Consider the following 22,444-nt stretch of genomic DNA (forward strand, 5'->3'; position numbering starts at 1 on the left):
TTGGTTGGTGAATAACATGATCCAACCACTAAAAGAGACTTGGAAATGTTTCCGGAGCTAAATTACTATAGTCCAATGACTTGACTAACGCATGTTTCAGATAGACTCCAATGAAAGTATGATAAGAGTATTTGAATAAAGAATGACACAGAAGTTAGCCGACTGTCAATATCTTTGATATTCATGACGTAAAAGTTCGGGAAAATGACCTTGTAAAAGGTCTTACATTATATTTAGAGAAGATAGTTCTTTACATCATAAAGACCTAACCAAATGTACTTACAGTACAAGATAGTTTCATAGAAAATGCCACATCGGGCATAGACAGAAAATGATTCCTTTTTACAAGGAAAATAAAGTAAAGCATCTACTACTGGCGACGGTCATCCCTCTGGTGAACTCTCAGTTCAGCTAGTTGACGTTCCACATCAAGTAGGTGTCTTTCGTACACCCTCTGGCGTACGCGAAGTTCTATGACTTTGGCTCGTGATTCAGTGAGTGCTTGAAGCAGGGCTTCATGGTCTCTTTTAGATCTCTCACGAGCATCTTCTAGACGAATGGTGTGGAGGTTATGCATTCTCGCATCGGCGACACTTCTGTGATCTAACGTAGGGCTGTCCTGCCTTGAATCTCATTTCGGGCCACTCTGCGGACCAAGATTGGCAAGATTCTGTCTGTTAAGCCCCCTTTTCTCAGGTCATGAAAGCTTCGGTCACCATTAAATGGCATGGGCTGATCTTGCTCTTCGCTCCATGTTTCCAAGCGTTCTGCCCAAGGAGGCATCGGGCCATGAAAAGCGGGACGAGGGTTAGGATTTAGAAATGGAGCTACCGAGGGTAGGTTCTCAACCTCGGGTTTGGAGTTATCAACGTCCGAAAGGTTTTCAGTATGGTGATCATTCAAAGGGATTGGATGCTCACTCTCTAGTTCTTCTTCAAACCATCCAACATTGCCTTCGTTCGTAAGTTACGGGTTGCCGTGGGGATGGAGTCCAGCCATGTTATCTACGCGAGAATTGGGGTAAGGAAATAATTATTAAACGAACTATCTAGATAATTATTAGAAAATCTTCATTAGTTACATCGTTATTTGTAAAGTGCATACGAGTCATATGTAATCAACACAGGATAGGCTTTCGAATAAGTGACCTTAACTCCAAATTCACAAGGAATAAGGGTAAAGCAAAAATTTCACCGATTCTAAGTCTATAACATCCTAGTTACATATAGCCTTAGTGTATCCACTTAGCAACTATCAACTTAGTAATGAAGATCCTTTTTAGTTCTCAAGTAAGTAATTATGGTAACCCAAAACACCCCTATGGTATTTTAGACTTAGGTTCTGTTATAATGTTCTCATTGTGGTAATGTTGGTAAGTTTTTAGAATTGTTGCTACATCACAACCATTCTTGGGCATATGCTAATCACTCCTCGGACCAACATACTTGATCAGGCTATGCCACTCCCAAGACTGACTATACATCCCCAAGCTTACTTGTGATATTCAACAATCGTAATACTTTTGTTCTTGTTGTTGTGACACCGATTTTAGTATGAATGCAGACACGTATACTTACTTAAATATATTATTATTTAGAAGTATAAACTCGAAATCAGAGTATTTTTAATCCCATTGTATTTATAGTTAGTATATCTTTTATGGGTTGATATACTCAATTCACTATAAACACACTACAAGAAAACAGCCCTTTAATGACGCGCAAACAATGACACTCGCTGATAGAGGACACGCATTTGTAACTGCCCTAAAAAATAATGTCAGTTTTGCAAAATTTGAAGGATAGAGGGCACGCATTTGTGCGCGCCCTAAAATTGGTGTTAGAAAAGAAAAAAAATAAATGTGGAGGGCGCCTTTCATAGATTGTGCGTCATCTAAGTGTGTCGCTTTATAATTTTTAAGTGAAACACGTGTTTTAGGCGGGAAATGAAATCGACTAAAATTACCCCCACCTATTGTATCCCAAAAATTAATCCCCCGCCACTTCTACTTAGCAAGAAAAAGCCCTAGGTCCTTCATCTTCATCTTCAGCGGTGGGAATACCTATCTCGATTATTCAGGGTTCAACAACAGATTTGTAAACAACAAATGTATACGATTCTGGATCTCGACATGATTATGGCGCTTTGGAGCCGACGACGTGAACATCATTCATGAGAAAAGTTCATACAAAACTCAACAATTTCAATGGTTTCGATTATTGAGTGGGGTACAGGGAGGTGTAATCTTTTTGGAATCTTTACTAATTGAGTTGAAACTGAACCCTAAAAACTCAATCCACACTTCGAACATCTCTGATTCTCTCTTCTTTCGCTCCCCAATCTCCTTGGCGGTGCTCTTTCCATTTCCATTTCCAACCTCAAACCACCGTTAAATGGAACCCAACAATTCAATCAATCAAATCGACAATCACATCGACGATGATGGTGATCAGAACTCATTTCCAAGCCACCGTCATCAGATCAGCACCTTTTCAAGAAAGAGAAAACACTCTCAATCTCAGGTAATCACACTAATCGATTCAACACAAGTAAACCCTCTTTCTGAATCATCAGTTCTAGGGCTTGTTCTCCTTGCTCATACGTTCTCATACGATATTCAAAACCTCACTGAGTCTCTCCTTCTTGAAATCCTCGCAAGATTGCCCCTGAAATCAGTTTTTAGGTTCAAATGTGTTTTCAAACACTAGCTAGACTTAATTTCTCAGCCTTCATTTTCTTGTTTCTGTTGCTCGCATATGCTCACAGCCAGCGCATCGTCATCATCCTTACCTCAAAATTCTCGGTCCTTTGCTCTTTCAAAAAAAGTAAGCAGGTATTTTTCTATGTTCTTGTGGTCTCTTTACTTTCTGCTTGTATTGATAATATTGAACATATGTTTTGAGAATAGAATATTAAACCCTAGATTCTGGGAACTTGCAGAAAAGGAATGAGATGAGCTATGCACTCCAAGTGTTCAAAGAAATGCTTAAAAGAAGAATCTTACCTAATTCATACCTTATAACATTACCTGATGTACACAAGACCAAGTGATATGGTACCTAATCACACCTTGCACTTGAATCAATACAGGGCAAGCCTATATGGATTCTTTTTCTTAATTTGTTGTACATGGTAACTAAGGATCGTTCTTGTGAGCATTCCTTCTTTTCAGGCTGTAGATTATCACAACTAAGCAACAGTTAAACTAAATTTTGTCAGGTGAAACTAGGTATGTTCTTAAATTTCTTTATTACAAACTTGGTTACATTGGTTGATCTGGTTTTTTTCATGATCTTATCTAATTTGTGCTCTTGTAGTGCCCATGCACTTCCACCTTCATATCGATCATTCATGACAACTGATGATTCAAGGATTCTTGATTTCTATGTTGATGGTATGTCCCATTCTAAGCTGTTTGACATATAAATTTTGTTTCTTAATATCATTATGAACACTATTGATTATATACATGTGTTGTCGTTTATACTCAGATTTTGATGTCGACACAGATGGGAAAAGATTTATTTGGCAGGTTAGGGGATATGATTATTGTTCCAAACGCCTATGGATCCCTTCAACAGCCATGTTTAATATTCCTATAATTTTCTTATGTTTCAAAAATATCTCTTTTGTAGGGTATTTGCAAGCTTCCTTTTATTGATGAAGAGCGCCTTCTTGCTTCAACAAAAATGATTAAGAAGGAACTGACTGTACGTAAGGCTGAATTATATACAGGACTTTCAAACATTTGACAAGGAATCTAATTAACATGGTCTTTTATCTTCAGGAGGAGGAAGCTAAAAGAAATGCTGAGAATGCTGACAAGTAGTTCCTACACATTTTAGAAAATCTTGCCTTGCGGATTATCACTTCCTTTAACAATGAAGGCTCCATCGAGCAAAAGACATGCTTAAGGTTGTGTTCTCCATTTTTATAATGCAGTGATTATTCTTTTTCCTAATGTAAATATTTTCTTCTCTTGTTTAAATTTCAGTGGAGAATTAATATCATATGTTTGTTGGGGTTACATTCAGCAAAACAGTAGGCGGTAGGCTGATCGCATCCACCCTAGTCCAGATATCTTTTCCACACACACACACACACCCTAAACTTTAAAGATGACTAGAATTAATATTTCATGTAGATGACTTGTTTTTTTTGTTAAATTGCCTTTTCTCAGGAAAGATCCCATCTCTTCAACGGATCAATGGATGACCACAATCGTGGTTCAGGGCAGGTTGTGCTTTTTACTTATTTTTTTTAGAAAGTTGATTACCCTTTCTATCTTTTTCATTAATTTTCTGTTTTTGTTTTCTGTTGCTTGCAGATGATGGATGGAACCCACATCAATATAGATGTAACTGCACTTGGGGCTATAATTGCTTTGGGTCTAATGTACTTAAAGGTAACTCTTTGGCAGGAAGGATGACTATATATATTTGTTTATGATTTTATGTCACCTTTGTTCTCAAGATTTACAACTTTGAAAAAATATTCTAATGATAGACTGAATTGCAAGCGATTCTATCCAGGCTATGTATCCCACAAACACATTTCGAATTGCAATATGTGAGGCCCCACTTCATAATGCTCCATGTCATTTCCAGTAATTTAATAATGTGGAGCAGGTACTACTATTTAAAATTCATATGCTACATTAATATTCATGCTGGCTATACATAAAGAGTAAGAGATCTCTTTAAACACCTTGCATGTATTTTTAGGATTCATCCATCAGAAGATTGGATTCAGGGTCAGATACCCAATGTAGTCTTGAATGGCATCAAAGGATTCATCCATCAGAAGATTTCGAGTACATCTCATCAAGAGACTAGTGATTACTTTTCTAATGAATCAAGACGTATACATTGCACAAAATGTGACCTAACGCATATATGGAAGTTGAAAAGCTGCTGACTGTGGCATACACTGTTGGCCTCCTTGGAATTGTAAAGCTGCTAACTGTGGCATAGACTGCTAGACACTTAGACTTTGAAAAGCTGACTGGTGGCCACATGGAAGTTGAAAAGCTGATTGTGGCAACTGCTGCTACTACTGGACACATGGAAGTTGAGAAGCTGACTGTGGCATAGATTGGTGTCCACCTAGAAGTTGAAAAGCTAACTGTGGCATAGGCTGCTGCTGCTAGACACCTTGAGGTGGAAAAGCTGGGTGTGGCATAGATTGGGCAGCTTGAGGTTGAAAAGGTTGACCACCTTGACCTTGTGATGAAAAAGTAGGTGGTTGGCCAAATGGAGTTGAAAAACTCGAAGGAAATGTGGTATGGTTAGGTTCTGCTGAAAGACTAGATGCTTGACCATTTTGAGAAAGAAAAGCAGATTGTGAGGGTCCAGGTGGAGGCAATATATCAGCTAAAATGTCAACAGTTGAATCAAAATCAAAAGTATCCCCAAATCCCCCTGACCCTGACATTGGGTCAACTGAAAATGATGGTGGTTCAGCAGCAGTTGTAGTGAAGGGTGATGTTGGTGGTTAAGCCGAAAATCCATCAGTAGAAGGAACAACTTTAAAAGGACCATCACCAAACGGATCATCAAATGCCTGCAATCAATGCATAAAGAGTGTACATTTACAATATAAACAAACTATCAATATGTGTGTGTAGAATCCAGCTTTTAAGACACTCACGCACCCGACTTGCCGATGAGGTATCGAAGGTGAGATAAGGATTAGTATTTGTTAGAGGATGAACTTCAGTGGTTATAGATGAAGTAGATGTTACAAGAGCCAATGCATTTGAAGAAGAGAAAGACTCTGATAGAGAACCAAACAAATCCTCCATCTCTCCACCACCTGATCCTTGCGGGGCAAGCGCAAGGGCAGGAGCAGGAGCAGCACCACGGGGATCAAAAAAGTCAAACCCATCGTTTTCATTGTTGATTGTCACTACAGGTGGTGGCGGCATAGTGGTAACTGGAGGTGGTGTGGCGGCGGCAGCTGGTGGTGGTGGAGCAGCTGCTGCCGGAATTTCTTGATGGTTAATGTTCACCTGAGGTGATGATTTTGCAGTTTCTCCAGTCCTTCAAATGCTTACAAGTTAGACTAGATTCCATTATTGTATATATATATATATATATATATATATATATTACAATTTACAAGTAAATAAATCTTTTGACTTATTAATTAATTAATTTACCTCTTGGTATCAACAGGGCTATAACCGTCACTCACAGCATCTTCATAACTAGGAGGCCCACCAACATTTTGTCCAGATAACTTTGGTTCAAGCCCCCTGCCCTTACCACTAAAAAAGAAAATTTTATTTCAATGTATTGTATATATATATATATATATATATATATATATATATATATACATACATACATACATACATATATATATATATATATATATATATATATATATATATATATATATATATATATAACGAGGGTATTTTGGTCTTTTAATCAAAAAGCAGATTCCTTCGACCCTCTAGATTACCTTCCATCTAGAGAAGCATCCTTCAACTCTAGCATCCAGATAACCATTTCTTGCTATAACAGTAGCATAGTTATGATTTAATTCACGAATCCAACAATTTAATCTAATTAAACTTTTATCAGGTCAGAAGTTCCTGTAAGTTCAAGAGAGTAATGCAAACAATTGTCACACATGGAAATGCTCTGAACCAAGGAACAGCAAGAGGTCAATATTTTCATTGTTTATTTTATGTTCTTAAATATAATAATATTTTGTTATAGTTGATTTTGACTTTGAATTTGACTTTGATTAATTTGGTGTCATTTTAGGCGCTGCTGTTGGGTTCAGATTGGATAGCCTTCTGCTGTTGGGTTTAGATTGGGTTCAGGTTTGATTAATATGTTGTATGGAAAATAATTAAATTTTAAAATAGCAAGATAATGTTGTGGTGGATAATTAATTAATTTTAGGTGCTTGTTGACAAACTACGTACCTGAACTCCTTGATTTCTCCAAGGATCTTGACAGTTAGGAACCTGCATCAAAGGTGGTGATCACAATTAATCTTATTCAAATATTTAGAAATTTAAAACATGTGTAAATTTAATTAAGAATTTATTGATTATTTATTATTTTTCAGGTACAATTAAAATATTTGGCAGAGGAAATGCAAGCTATTAGCAAAGGACTTGAAAAAGTTGTCCAGGAATTGTCAATGGCTGAAAATGATGGACCTGTCTCTGAAAAATTTCTCAAATTAAGAGTAATCAGTACACAACCGTTTATGTAGGCAACCTTAGCCTTGAAGAAGTACTTTTTCTACAAATATTGCTTAAGGTAGTGGAGGGCCTTTATGTAATGTGATGGATCAACCTCTTTTAAATTTTCATCTACATCTAGTTTTATTCTTCTGACATGCTTTTTGTATTTGGTTTAACAGCTGAGGATCATAATCAAATAAAAGCCTTATGTTGGTGTAGGGCCTTTATGTAATGCACAACAGGTTTCCATGATGGCATGAAAGTGGTATTAAGTATTTGCATTCTTATTATATTATACCCCTCACATTTTCCCAAATTACCCCTTCCTCTACAATGTTTTTTTTTGTTTTTGTGTATTTTGTGCATTAGGTAAAGTTGATGGAAGAAAGGAATATGAAGCCACTTGATTTAAATCTTGCAGCATTATCAGCAAAATGCAGTAAAGAGTTGGAGTTGAATTTGGCTAAGTCATTATTGAGTGAGATGGGCCAATGTACAATTGTATATCCATATAATCAGCTGTTAGGAGCATTAGTTTTAAAGAATTATGAAAGGCAAGATGAAACTTTACTTAGTTGGAACTTGATGTACATAGTAGATTAGATGCAAATTTATATATTGTAAGAAATAGAATTGTATGACATTAAATTTATGCAATGGATTCTATTTTTTGTATATGATATTTTATTTTCTATTATGAAACATTAAATACAAATTTAATTTGAAAATAAGCAAATCTATAAATAATATTTTTTTTAAACATTTAAAATTATGATACGCAAAAATGTGTGTCATCTTCATTTATGACATGACCTTTCTTGACAGGGGCTTTCTTGATACGTATTGCGTGTCATTAACACGTGCGTCGTAAGGTTACGACACGCGAATGTGTGTCGTCTTCCTTTATGACAGGGCCTTCCTTGATACGCCTTGCGTGTCGTAAATGCACGTCGTAATTGCGTGTCATAAATGAGCGTCGTAAATGCGCGTCGTCTCTCTTTATGACAGAGCCTTCCTTGATGCGCATTTGCGCTTCATCTGAGCCTTTTACGACACGCAATGAGCGTCGTAAAAGGCTGTTTTTCTAGTAGTGACAATGCTCTGATACCAATCTGTCACACCCCAAAACCGAGAACGGCGGAAACGTTCTGGGGCGGAGGACGTCATGTATGTATCACAACAATGTAAAGTAGTAAACAAGCAACAACATCATCCATTGCATTAATAGAATAATTCTGCTTACAAGTGTGTTCTTTCATAGTATAAAACAACATAATGAATACTCAAAATAAAATACGAGTCTTGATTGCTCCGTCTTCTCTAAACCTTACATCGGTACCAGTCTATTTGTAACCTGAGAATACAAGTTATTTTGAAAGCGAATATCAACAATAAAGCTGGCAAATTCATAAGTATTTTAATGTTATTGCTTCGAAAAGTTGTTATGACAGACTGGTGAATGTTTTATGAAACATTTATTATAAGTATGAAAACCCTAGAAAATCTCATATTTCCTACTAGTATAAAAAGTAGTCTTCTACCAAGACCCGAATGTTTTGAAAGTAGTCTTTAACCAAGATCTGACTGTTTTGAAATTACGCATCACTTGAAAATGTGACAGTTTTTCTCTGTTTAACTATTATTATAAAACTATAAAAGTAATAACATAATAACTTATGTTGTATCCTTTGGTACTAAGATACACACGGCGTGGAAACTTGCCGTAATTGGTTCAACCGTAGACATCCGTAGATGTGCATTTACCTCTGTTGCTAACAGCCGGGTTTAGGAATAGTTAGTCCCTTAAGTATACCTGTAATGGTATCAACCGAAATCATCCGTAGATGTTCATTTACCTCTGTAGCTAACAATGGTGATAGGAATGGTTAGTCCCACAAAGTATCCTTTGGTACTAGGATATAAAGTCCAATCTATCTCATTGATGATGTGATTGTATCACAAGGTAAAGATAAGAAGGAGAACTATATAACAGTATCTACACATATAATATGTAATAGTAACTTATGGTATATTATCTACGTAAACGTACTTATCTAAGCGTATCTATGTAAACGTATTCATGTAAGCGTATCTATGTAAACGTATTCATGTAAGCGGAATCTCTGTAGGAGTATCCCTATAAGTATATCCATGTAAGAGGAATTTCTGTAAGAGTATCAATATAAGTGTGTCCATGTAAGAGGAATCTCTATAAGAGTATCCCTTCATATAGCATGTAGTCTAGACTCATGAATGAACTGACTCTGGTGTAATTTCTTGTAATAGGGATAATGTTTTGTATCCCCTAAACTATTCCTATAATAGTTTACTACAATGTAATTGATGAGTGTCCAAGTAGGTTTATACACCCTTGCTACCCAAGAGCATCGGAACTGAATTAACTGATGGAACATTTGTGACTATATATGTACACATGATATATAACTAATATTTAAACGACCTTCGGACGGGTACCCGATATCCCACCAGACCACATCCAAATCGAGGAAAATGAAACAGGGTGGATAGCCTTCCTAAGTCTTTTAAACATTTCTTATATAACTATACATATAGAGGCATGCAATTTATAATATAAAAGCATAAAAGAAATTTTGTAAAACATTTGAAATGTTTAATAAATAAGAATTTATGACTTAATATCAGTTTATAAATCGATTCGAAAACTGTTTGACAAGACGGTTTAAGTGTGAGGAAACCTGTGTTTGAAGCACAACTATAACAGATTCGAAAAGGAAACCTACAGTTTGTAAGACAGTTTCTAAAAGTGTTTTAACATGTAAAAACGTTTGTGAAAACTATTTGAAGTACATATGAAAATGTTCGTTTGTTCTTGTATATGAATGTATCTCCTTGAAATTGTATTTCTAGTATGTAAAAGTTCATGATGTTCTCGTAAAACTATACATATTATAGTTTTCTAAAAGTGTATCTCGTTTGTATAGTAATCCCTAGTGAAATGCTCACTTGTTATGAAAAGTATAATTTTTGTAGTGCCTAAGATGGACACATATACATACAGTATAAGCAGAGTGTTTGATTTATACATATATAACAACATTTTTCATTTCAAAAGATATGATGTTATCGTGATATATTTTGCATACGAAAGTTTCCCTATAATAGTTATAAATCACATATGATTCCGTTGATAAAAAGCGTATAATGAAACTTTATATAACACACGATAATAATCGTGTGTTTTACTTGTATTCCCCCCCCCCCCCCCCTTAAAAGCATTTATAAAACATTTAAAAGTGTGGATTATAGGGGTATGAACTCACTTGATAGATTGAAGGAAGCAAGACGAAAACCGAGCAGAACTTCTACTCAAGCAAGCGGATTTCTCGGGATTCTCGGGAATCTCGGGAGTGTAAAACTTCCTTCCCAACTTGGATATGAAAACCGGGACTTTGGGATGGCTCCGAGGGTTTAAACATAGAGCTTCGGCGCGAGAAAGGGAGGAAACGAGAAAAGATGACCGGCACCCTCGCATCGCTTTTATAGGGGCTGAAAGCCTCGCGTACGCAGGGCGTACTAACGAGGGTACGCTGGGCGTACGCAACGTCACGGCTTACCGCATCCTCGGACAAAGCATCAAAGCGACGTGGACGGATTGAAGCCGAGCATCCGAGTACACTGGGCGTACGAGGGTACGCTGGGCGTAACCTGGATTGGTCTGATGACTCCTCCTTCGGATAATACCGGATTTTGAATTTAATTTATATTTTAATTATTTAGTAAACTTCAAAAATTCATATCTTTCTCATACGAACTCCGTTTTCTACGTTCTTTATATCCACGCGCAGGTGAGACTATAATTTACAACTGTCGTTTAGACTCCGTCGGCAAATCTTGATTTATTTTTAATATTATATTTTAATAGGTCGGGACAGGAAAAGTCCGTTAAAGTTCCATAACTTCTTCATCTGACGTCCGTTTCCGTCAGACTTTTTACCGTTGTGATTCTATTGTTGAGACCTTCGATTCTCATTTAGTTTGTGTCGGCTAAAAGTCTCTCGATCTCTATTTCGAGTTTTTAGCTGTCTACTGCTATATCCGTAACTTAGAAAAATCATAACTTCCTCATACGAAGTCAGATTTGGACGTTCTTTTCATGTACGTTTACGGTTTAATGATATATAAAACTTTCATTTAGATACCTAAGGCTAAAAATTATTGTATTGAAACCTCGCGTTTTACGTCTATCAGTGTTTTCGGTTTTGCTAAGAATCTTCGGTTGGTCATAACTTCTTCGTTATAACTCGGATTCTAGGGTTCTTTATATGTACAAAAACCATGATACGATTCCTACTACTTTATTTAACCCAAATAAGATTTTAGGAAAGTTAATTTTTGACGTAAATTTGACTTGTGATCCATCATATTGTCTCGAAATATCAGGTTGTCACACTAACCGTAGTTTGTGAGTTGTTTCGTATTAGGGTTGTCAAAATTTTGCCACAGAAAACTAACCAACATGCTACCAACCGAACCAAGAAAGTTGGTAACCAATATATTTGGTAGCCAACATGTTCGGTTGGTAGTATCGTACCAACTGAACAATCTTGGTACGGTAATGGTACAAAAGTTTGAATATCATGGTAATATCGTACCAACCAATTCATATTTTATATATATATATATATATATATATATATATATATATGACCTAGGTTCAAATGTTTCCAGCAACTATTGTGTGCATAAATGCACCAATAGGAATTTACGAAAAAATAAACATTAATAATAAATATGAGTGTATAATAGTAATTTATACTATAATTAAATATGGTAAATTGATAAAATCAAATAATATCCCCCTGTAAATTAGGATATCATTTTTAAAACCTCACCCCCACCAGATTAGGGTTTTACTCTTCTTAATTTTAGTCATAACAGGTGATGATCCACCTTCCGTCTTAGGCCTCCACACATAGAAAGTTCCAGAAGGTAGAGCTTCCAATTCGTCGGCTTCTGATGATGAACACGAAGAAGATTCTTCTGGTTCATCAATGAACAATTTCCATAATGAATTGGTGATAGAATCAGAAGCATGAATCTCATTATCCTTTGATTTAACTTCATCCTTGATGAGAAGATCGTGATTGAAAAAAGGAAAAACAGTCCAGCCTCGTGAATCGATCTCTTTTGCTGAAACTCCTTCTTCTCTTAAATCCACCGAGAATCTAAAATCGACTTCATCAGAATCCCCAAATTCGTGAAATCGACCGCCCTGTTCTTCACGTATGACTTTGGCGATAGCCATGGATGTTGAAGTATCAGAAGTGTAAAAACTGAAGCTAAGACTGCATACAAAACCTTCGATTTCCCCCTGTTGATCCAAAATCAACCGCCCTGTTCTTCACGTATGACTTTGGCGATAGCCATGGATGTTGAAGTATCAGAAGTGTAAAAACTGAAGCTAGGACTGCATACAGAACCTTCGATTTCCCCCTGTTGATCCATTTCGCTGAAATTCCAGTAATTTTATACCAGGTTCTTCCATGGAATCTTGATTCTTGTCTTGTTGTGTTTTTTAATCATTAAACTTATATTATATCAAAAAATACATTTTTATTTGCTAATTTGCTAATATGCAGATGCAACTAAGTCAGAATTCACAACCGATACGGATTGAGTACACACCAATTCAAGATTCTAGCACAACCATGTTCATCCAATCTGGTGTTATATCACATAATACGAAGTGAGTAAGATATAATAATTTTATTTTCAAACAAATAAATTAATTAGATCAAATTCATATTATAAAATGTGAATACAGGAGGATCTAATTATGCACGAAAAATGGGCTGCTATTGGAGATTACTGAGGTTGATCCTCCAAGGTTATCTTTTTTTTTAAAAAAAATATGAAAATGGTATTTATGTCTTTTCATAAACATGGGTAAAGGGTATTTATGTCTTTTCACAATGGGTAGATGGATAAACCATGGGAAGCCTCCTGGTGCAGATGTTGCAGCCATAGTAAATGCTCCTAAAATTAGTGCATAGAATGTATAAATGCATAAAATGTTTATTCTAGCATAATGTATTTTATGTATAAACATTCTAAAGCATAGAATGTATAAATGCATTCTTCCAGAATAAAATCTATTTATTCTGCCAGAATCTATTCTATGTATTATGTCATATTCTATGTATTCTACCAGAATATATAAAGTGATAGTTAATTGCAAGTAACATGTTTTTAACCATTATTAGTTTTTTTGTATTTATGATAGGATGGCTGGAAGAATGCGTTGAAGACCTAATGGGAATAACTTGAAGAAAGAATAAAGTTTAATCATACTCACAATTTAAGAATATTGTTATTTTTTAAGAATTTTATTCATTTTTGTTGATATTCTTTTAGAATATGTATAATTATATTAAAATGTATAAGACTTTTAGTCCTTAAGAATATGTATGAATTTCTATTTAATTTCGGATGTATAAGAATATATTAGAATGTTGTTATTTTTCAACATCGGATTCAAGAATTTTGTTATTCTTCAATAATATTCTAATAGAATAAAATTCTGAAAAACATCATTCTAAAAAAAATATTTTGACAGAATCAAATCGATTATGGTTACAAATTACGTTAGAATTAAAATTGAATTCATTAAAAAAAATCAGATTTTTAAAATTTGGAGAATTAATTATGTTGGTGATTTGTTGTCATCAATATAATTTAAGTGTAATGAGATTATTTTGTTGACCAAATGTGATCTTGATAAATATTAAACAAGTAAGGAAGGTGTGGAGTACACACTTGTTTAAGTTTGATCAAGTTTTCAAAGTACACTGTCGTTTAGGGGCAAAGCCCCTAAACGAACGGAGGTCCGGGGGCAGCGCCCCTGGGAGCGAGGTCCAAGGGGCAGAGAATTGACCATTGTTTGACCCTTATCCAAACTTCCGTTTTATGTCAGTTTTTATAGTTTATGACAGTTTGAAACTGTCATATGACAGTATTCAGACAAAGATCATAAATTCGGTTTTGGTCTCGTTTTTCTGGTACAGACGAAACTATCATCAAAGCATTTTAAATTCTTGTCTCTTTGAGTCTTATCCGATTAAAGAATATTGGGAGTACCACCCAAATGCTTTAATCTGAAAGTGTTTTACACAATTCTCAGAATTCCAAGCCTTACTATACCCCAATTTCTAACAAATTATCCCTAAAAATCCGAAATTTTCCTTTTTTAAATATAGTTAACTGTCCAAAATACCCTTTTGCTAAAATTTGTGTGATATATGGTACATGCAATCATATTATAATATCATACACTCTCAAATCATGTCCACTAATTAATTCCATCTGTTGGTCCAGATCTGTGCATTCTGATACACAATAGTTAGTAAAAACAAAGTAACATAACCCATATATATATATATATATATATATATATATATATATATATATATATATATATATATATATATATATGTGTGTGTGTATATATATATAAAATCGTAAATTCAGTTGTTAATTGTGTTTAGTGTTTACATTTTTAAGAACGTTATATAAGTTATTTGGTCGCATTAGTCAATAGTGATTACCATGTTAAATAACAAAATTAAAATATTAGTTTAGCCTTACTTTCAATAAAATTCTTTTGTAAATTAAAAGAAATACGTAATAAATTTCTTTTATAAACGTCTAAACTACCTAATATATTTGCTTATTTTAAAATTTTACAATGGACTATTAAAAGAAATCGGTATATATGATTACCAATTTGTACCAACCAAACTTGTTGGTAATCAAATATATTGGTACCAAGTATACTCGTTACGGTACCGATAGCAAATTTTTTATACCAATTACCATTGATACGGTACACTATTTAAAAAAAATAAATTTGTTTGGTACCTACCAATTCCCAATACGTATAGAGTTTGCAAGGTTCAAATCCCTTCCACCATAGCATTTTTTATTTATTTCTTTTGCAACAATCCCTTCTACCCCTCTAACTTTTGTTTTGTTACAAGTTTGTCCCTATTATTTCTTTTCTATTTCGTGGCCCTACCAATTTTAAATTTCGTTTTTTTTTTCTTTTACAAATTTGGTCTAGATTTCAACCTTTGTCGATAAATATAAGACAAATCTTTTTTATATTTTTCTCCATCTTTCCTTTATTATAATTTTTACCCAACTTTCATTGTTTTTTTTCATTATTATTATAATAATCTACCCTCAACTTTTTTACGACTTATTTATTTATTTATTTTAAATTGTTTTTTATTGTAAAGTTAGTTGTTTTTTATAAAAAAAAAATATATTTGTGATTGCTTTTAAAATAATTCTACTTTTATTTTCACATATTGTTTTAATATCTATATTTTTTTGTTTATGAACTTTTTTTACAAAGTGACACCTTATTTCTTTTCGAATTTTTTGCATGAAAAGTTTTCTAAGCATTTATGGTTATAACTTTTTAATAGTTTTCTATTTATCTCTAAAATTAACTAATGTAATACTTATTTATTTTGAATGTTTTATTGAACATTCTCATGCCAAGAGTTGAAACTGAAACAAAACTTTATTGGGTATTTTTTTTTCGAAATTACAAAAGATAATAAAATTTTCAATATTTTTTTTTTTCGAAACTACAAAAGAGATTGAAGTTTTCATATATATAGTTAAAAAATAATGATAAAAAGATTATGTGACCGTTATCTTTTATTACATTTGATATTTTATAATTTTAAAAGTTTTGACAGCTACTTTTAAATTATATAATTATATAATATTTTTAAAATATATTAATTTATATTTTTTGTTTATTAAAAAAATTTAATTAACTAAATATAAACCCTAAAAAATAATACCTAAATATACTTATGGTATTAAATATAAAGATCAAAGACCATAAACTTTATAAAAACGTTAAAAGATTTAAAAAAAAATATTTCTAATGACCTCTCAAATAAACTTATTTTTCAATGATACACATATTTCAAATAGTTAATACCCTGGAGAAAACTATTATTAAAGATGACCCTACAAAATTTTTAAGTAACTACAACTTTAGAAAAAAAAAAAAAAAAAAAAAAAAAAACTGTTATTAAAGATGGTCTTCATAATAATTCTCATTTTCTAAAGGCATTTGTTAATACCATTTTGGGTAGATGTGAGTTTTTATTATTTTTTATTTCACTTCCTATGATTTAAAATGGAATTTGAAAAGTGACCATCAATCTTCTAATATTAACTGAAAACATTAAGAAATGTATTAATTATATGAGATATATAAATAAAAAAGTATATGTGTAATTTTTAAAGTATGTTATTTGGAAAATCTAATCATATACTTGAAATAAAATTAATATTAAATATTATTCAGACTTATTTTGTTTTTAATAAATTAAAGTGTTTAAACTAGTAATTTAATATTGTTGAGATAAATAACGTAAAATAAAATATCACTTTAACGATGAATTTGTATTTGTATTTATAAATAGACATAAAAAATTATGATACAATTTTAAGTTAGTCTTGGAATAACAATTATATAATAGTTTTAGTAATTAGTAGGGTTTTAAAAAGAAGGGTTATCCGAGAAGTCAAAACAAGAACATATAATTAGATTAGATCTATTGTATTTATTTTTAATTTGTTGTACAATTTCTAAATCCAATATTTCATGATCTCCAATTGTAAAATGTTTTTGTATGTGACGTTGTATGTGACAATCACTGAAATAAGACGAGCTGTTTTTGTATTATCTAACAAATATTATCAGTTATTTCAGGTTGTATAAATTCGTGATCAAACGGAAAATACGAAAACACGCGAATGACAAAAACGCATAGACGAGAAAATTAGTTGTGCGACTGAACAATTTCAACAAAATATATATATATATATATATATATATATATATATATATATATATATATATATATATATATATTGTGTGGAAAAGTCATAAGGAAAAGTCAACGAAATGAGAAGCAAACCCATCCCACGTTTTTGCTCCTACTCCTACAAACAAATTGCAGCCTCTACATCATCTACCAACTAAAACTCAAGTGCTAAAAGAAGATATTTCTTTCAAGTATATATGTATACGTGAGTATGTGTGTGTGAGAGTGTGTATTCATTTGTTATTTTTTAACACTTCCTACAAACACCAAATACTCCCAAGAACATCACCATCTTCATCTTCTTCAAGAACAAGATAAATCCCTGGAGAAAGTGAAGAACACAAAGATCAAACAACAATGAAGTGAAGAACACCAAGATCATCAACAAGCTAAATGAAGAACACCATCAACCATCTTCATCTTCTTCATTGAAACTCAAGGTTCTTTATATTCACCACCTTTGTTCATCCCACCATTCACCACAAAACACTTCTCTTACATCAAAACTACCAAAAACACAACCATGAAACACCCCAAAACCTTCTGCATCAAGATCAACAACAAAACCCATCACTATTCATCATCATCTTGATAAAAATTTCATCACCATCACCACCTTATATCAACCTCCTTCCAACCTCAAAACAACCTAGAAAACATCCTTAAAACACCATAACACCATTACCTTAGCCAAAACATCACAAACAAAACTTACCTTCAAATCACAAAAATCCTGAAATTGACTCCTGCGTGAACACGACCCGTGTTTAGCATGCCTTATATCAGACACGGCCTGTGTACTTTTCTGATTTCCTCTGGTACTTCAACACGACCCGTGTTAATCCTAGCCTAAATCCAACATGGCCCGTGTTCAGGATCCTCATCAAGAACACCCTCCTAAAGCTTCCAACACGACCTGTGTTACTTGTGCCTTATCTTCCACGACCCGTATGCATGTTTTTACCCAAAAATACCTCAAATCCAAATACATAAACTTATATATTTTGTACTTTTATGTAAATACCTGTTTTACATAAAAACCAAGATTTGAATGAACTTTTTGTTAATTATCAAATACCGGATTGATCTTTGAACAAATATCGATCAGTCGTTCCAAGAGTCTCAATATCGACCAATCGTTCCAAGAGTCCAAATATCGACCAGTCGTTCCAAGAGTCCAAATATCGATCAGTCGTTCCATCAGTCCAGTTCAGTCAATTTATTGACGAACCTACTTGATATATATTTATATACTTATTCCGCAATAATTATTCTTTATATATATCTACATCTTACATCTTTAACTTATATATCTGTCGCACAGTAACTGGTACCCGAGCCTTTTGTTGTGGTGATCGGATTTTTATATTTTTATATTTCTAACAATCGGTATCGAGCTGATATAAAAAGAATAATTTCTCAACAATTGGTATAAGAGTTTGTGTGATTTACCTTGAAATTTTTGTCGAAAAACTTTTGGTTAGAGTTTATTAACCTTCCATAAGCTTTTCTTTAAATATTTCATTTTAATATCACTTGTTCAAAATCCTTTCAAAAATTTCAAAAAAAAATGTCTTTGGGAAATTACTCCAACATGAACTTTGTTTCCATTGCAAATAGCTTAGGATCTGGTTCACGGGCACCCATACTTATTCCTGAAGAGTATAATTCGTGGGTTGGTTGTATGAATCTTCATCTTAACACTATAAATAAAGATGTCTGGAAATCCGTAGAAGGAACATATATTACTCCAGAAAATATGGCTATTCTTGCTACAAATCAAGCCACTCAAACCAAAATCATAAGAAAGTTGGAACTCCAAGCCAAAAAGGAACTTGTGTCTGGAATACCTCACAATATTCTAAGTCAAATGGATGACATTATACTTTTAACCGCAAATCAAATTTGGGAAAATTTGAAAAATCGTTTTTGTGGAAATAAAAGAATTATCGGAAACAAAAGAACATCTATTTTGAATGAGTTCGATAATTTCAAAATGCTTTCATCAGAAACCATCCATGATGCTCACGATAGGTTCAATCTTATTATGGTCAAAATGAATCAAAAAGACACAACACGTGATAAATCTAAAGTTTTTAAACAATCTTTTCGAAAGCTGGAAAATGGTTAAACTCATTATTCAGGGAAATCCAGCTATTCATACTAAAACTTTGTACAATTTGTATGGAGAACTTCAATCGTATGAATCCTCGATTGACCCACCAACCACTATAGCTTTTGGAGGACCACTTGCTCTTGTGTCCACAACTTCACAAAACCAAACACCTTTCAATGATCAAGACTTTAATCATTTTAATCAGACTACATCTTTTCAAAACCAAGCCTTCCAGTCTGATTCGAATGATGAAGCAGACTATCAACAATTGTGTGCGCTGGTTGCAAACACAAATCTCCAGAGATTTCTCCTAAATCATGGTCAATCAAATTTTAGACGAAACTTTCAAAACAGACCATCTTTTGGACAAAATAACTCAGGTTTTCAACCTAAACCTTACTTTGGAAAAAAGTCTCAAAGACCTTCCTTCCATAACAACTCAAACCATGGTTTTCAAAACCAGGGATTTCAAAACAATCCCAACTCATGTCATAATAATAATCCAAATAACAGTTTTCCGAATCAAAACAGAGGTTTCCAAAATTAAGGTTACAACAATCAAAACAATGGCTTTCAAAACAACCAAAATTTTGGATTCCAACAAAACCATTCTCAGCCTTCCCAACAAACCCAACTCAAGCACTTGAAAGACTTCCGGTTAAGAGTCAAAAGGATAAAAGTGATGAAGAAGTGATCATTTGTCACAACTGCAAAGGAATAAATCACTATGCCAGAGAATGTCGAGCCAAAAACAAAACCAAAATCAAAGACTCAACATACTATGCTCAAAGAGTCGATAAACTAAAGAAAATGGAAAACCAAGAAAAACAAAGAGCATTGATGGCAATCCATGAACCAAGTGTGGGATACTAGCCAACTTCTAATGACGAACCCGACAATGAACCAGCACAATCAAACTTCTGCTTTGTAGTTAGTGTTGACATACATTCAATAGCTCCCAACGTCATAGAACAGGTATGTTCTATGATCTCTGAACTTGGTTTTTCCAAAACAATTTTTGAGTCCCACATAACCAAGATTGAGAAAAGTCTGGAAGCTGATCTCAAAACATATCATGACACAATGGTCAATTATGATATCTACAAATCTGAGTTACAAACCTTGCAACTCAAATTTGGAGAATCAACAAGAACAAAAAGCAAATTGGAAAGAGATGTTGAAAGAAAATCGGAAGATTATAATCACGTCTTGGAACAATTAAATCAGACCCTAATTCAGAAAAGGGATTTGGAACAAAAAAATCAATCAGTCATTTCTTCTGAAATAAAAGATGTTTTAGAAATGGAAATCCTTCAGTTGAAACAAGACTTTCAAGAATCAACTGACAAATATAATATTTTAAATGAAAAACTGACTGATTCTTTAAAATAAATCAATTCTCTTGAAACTGAGAATAAAATACTGATATGGAATATGGATTCTATCAAAGTTGCTAGAAAACTAAGTAATGATATTTTCACCAAGGCAAACACCTTAGGAATGGGCAAAAATTGATACGAAATTCAGACCAGGAATTGGAAGAGAATCCTTTGAAATTGAACAAGCAAAATAGGAAAACATGACGAATTGTGAAAACTCTGAATCCACTCTACCAAATCTTTTCACATCTGTTAATGAGGAAGATTCAGATGACGAAACAGTTATCAACTGTAGCCCAGATGATACTGCTTTCACCATTTCCAAAAAGTCTTTCAAAAGAGTTGTAAATTCTGAAACATTCTCTGCTAGTTCTTTAACTCACCGAATCAAACATACCGACGGAACCACTAAACATAAAAACCTTTTGAATGGAGAAAATTCCTCTAATGAGGATGGTAGTACTTCTGTACCAACTGCTTTTCCTACAATGAGTTCATCAATTGCTGGGAAGACTAGTCTGGGACAAAAGTACTCCAAGAAACAACAAACAAGCAAAAAATCCATTCAAGTCACAAAAACCCCACTTATCAAGCCAAACATTTTTGAAAACCAACCAAAGAAACCAGTTCAACCCTACTTCATACCTCATAAACAGGTTTCCAAACAAAAACCAAAACCTTTTCGAAAACCTTTTGAAAACCGCTTTCAAGATATCACTTTTCATCATTCAAGGAACTTTCAAAAACCATCACATTAGAAAGTTTCAAACCATCATCATCAAAAAGCTTTTCAAAACTGCCCATCACATCCCATATATGAAGAAAACTTTTCAAACAAACCTTCTCATCTAGGATATCTTTCACAAAATCACAGATCTTATCAACCCACAGGTTTTCAAAAACAAATCACATTTTGGGTAAACTTGATAAATCAAATCAAACCTCAACCATTCCATCATCATAAACCAAACTCTTATAACAACGCGAAGTTAAATGCTAATAGAAATTCATTAAGCAAAGCACACAAAATAACAATTGACAAACCAGGACCCATTCAGATTTGGGTACCTAAACTTTCTTTCTGATTACAGGTACTTAATGCTGGAGAACCCAATGATGATACATGGTATATTGATAATGGCTGCTCCAAGCATATGACAGGAAATCGGAACTACTTACGTGACTTCAAACCTACACAAACCAGTCAAGATGTTACCTTCGGCAACAACATGACAACAAAAACCAAGGGTTATGGAAACATAACAAATAGTAATTTCACCATAAAGAAAGTTGCCTTCGTCGATGACCTGACAACCTCATCAGTGTTTCTCGACTGTGTGATAACAATCTTGAAGTTCTGTTCACCAAACAACGAAGCTTGATCATGGACGCCAAAACCAAAGATGTTATAGTTGATTCTGACCATGCCGGAAATATGTATCCACTTGACATGGATCTTATCTATGGTAAAGCCAATATATGTCTGCTATCTAAAGCCCCATCAAATATTAGTTAGTTATGGCACCACCACCTTTCCCATCTAAACTTTGGGTACATCAACAAATTGATCGGCGATGATCTTGTTTGAGGGCTACCACTTCTGAAGCTTGATAACGAAACTCTTTGTGCCATATGTGAAAAAGGAAAAATTTCCAAATCCACTCACAAAAGCATCTCAGAATCTAGTGTATCTGAGCCACTAGAATTGTTGCATATAGACCTTTGTGGCCCTGCCAAAACCCAAACCATACAAGGGAAGAAGTACATTATTGTTGTCGTTGATGGCTTCTCGCGCTTTACTTGGGTCTTTTTCTTAAGACTAAAATCAGAAGCACCTGAAGAGATG

General features: G+C 33.7%; 1 protein-coding gene across 1 annotated transcript; it reads right to left on the minus strand.

Moving 5' to 3' along the window:
• Nucleotides 1-5,493: 5,493 nt before the first annotated feature.
• Nucleotides 5,494-6,515, minus strand: LOC145060105 (clathrin interactor EPSIN 2-like). The gene is made up of 4 exons (XM_079007829.1): nucleotides 6,469-6,515; nucleotides 6,161-6,256; nucleotides 5,654-6,041; nucleotides 5,494-5,562 (listed from the first exon to the last, which is right to left on the minus strand). Exons 1-4 carry the CDS (start codon nucleotides 6,513-6,515, stop codon nucleotides 5,494-5,496), a joined length of 600 nt encoding a protein of 199 aa, XP_078863955.1.
• Between the last annotated feature and the right edge of the window lie 15,929 nt (nucleotides 6,516-22,444).

The sequence above is a fragment of the Lactuca serriola genome, chromosome 6 (assembly GCF_051521515.1).
Source record: "Lactuca serriola cultivar US96UC23 chromosome 6, Lser_US96UC23_V15, whole genome shotgun sequence".
Lineage (NCBI taxonomy): Eukaryota > Viridiplantae > Streptophyta > Magnoliopsida > Asterales > Asteraceae > Lactuca > Lactuca serriola.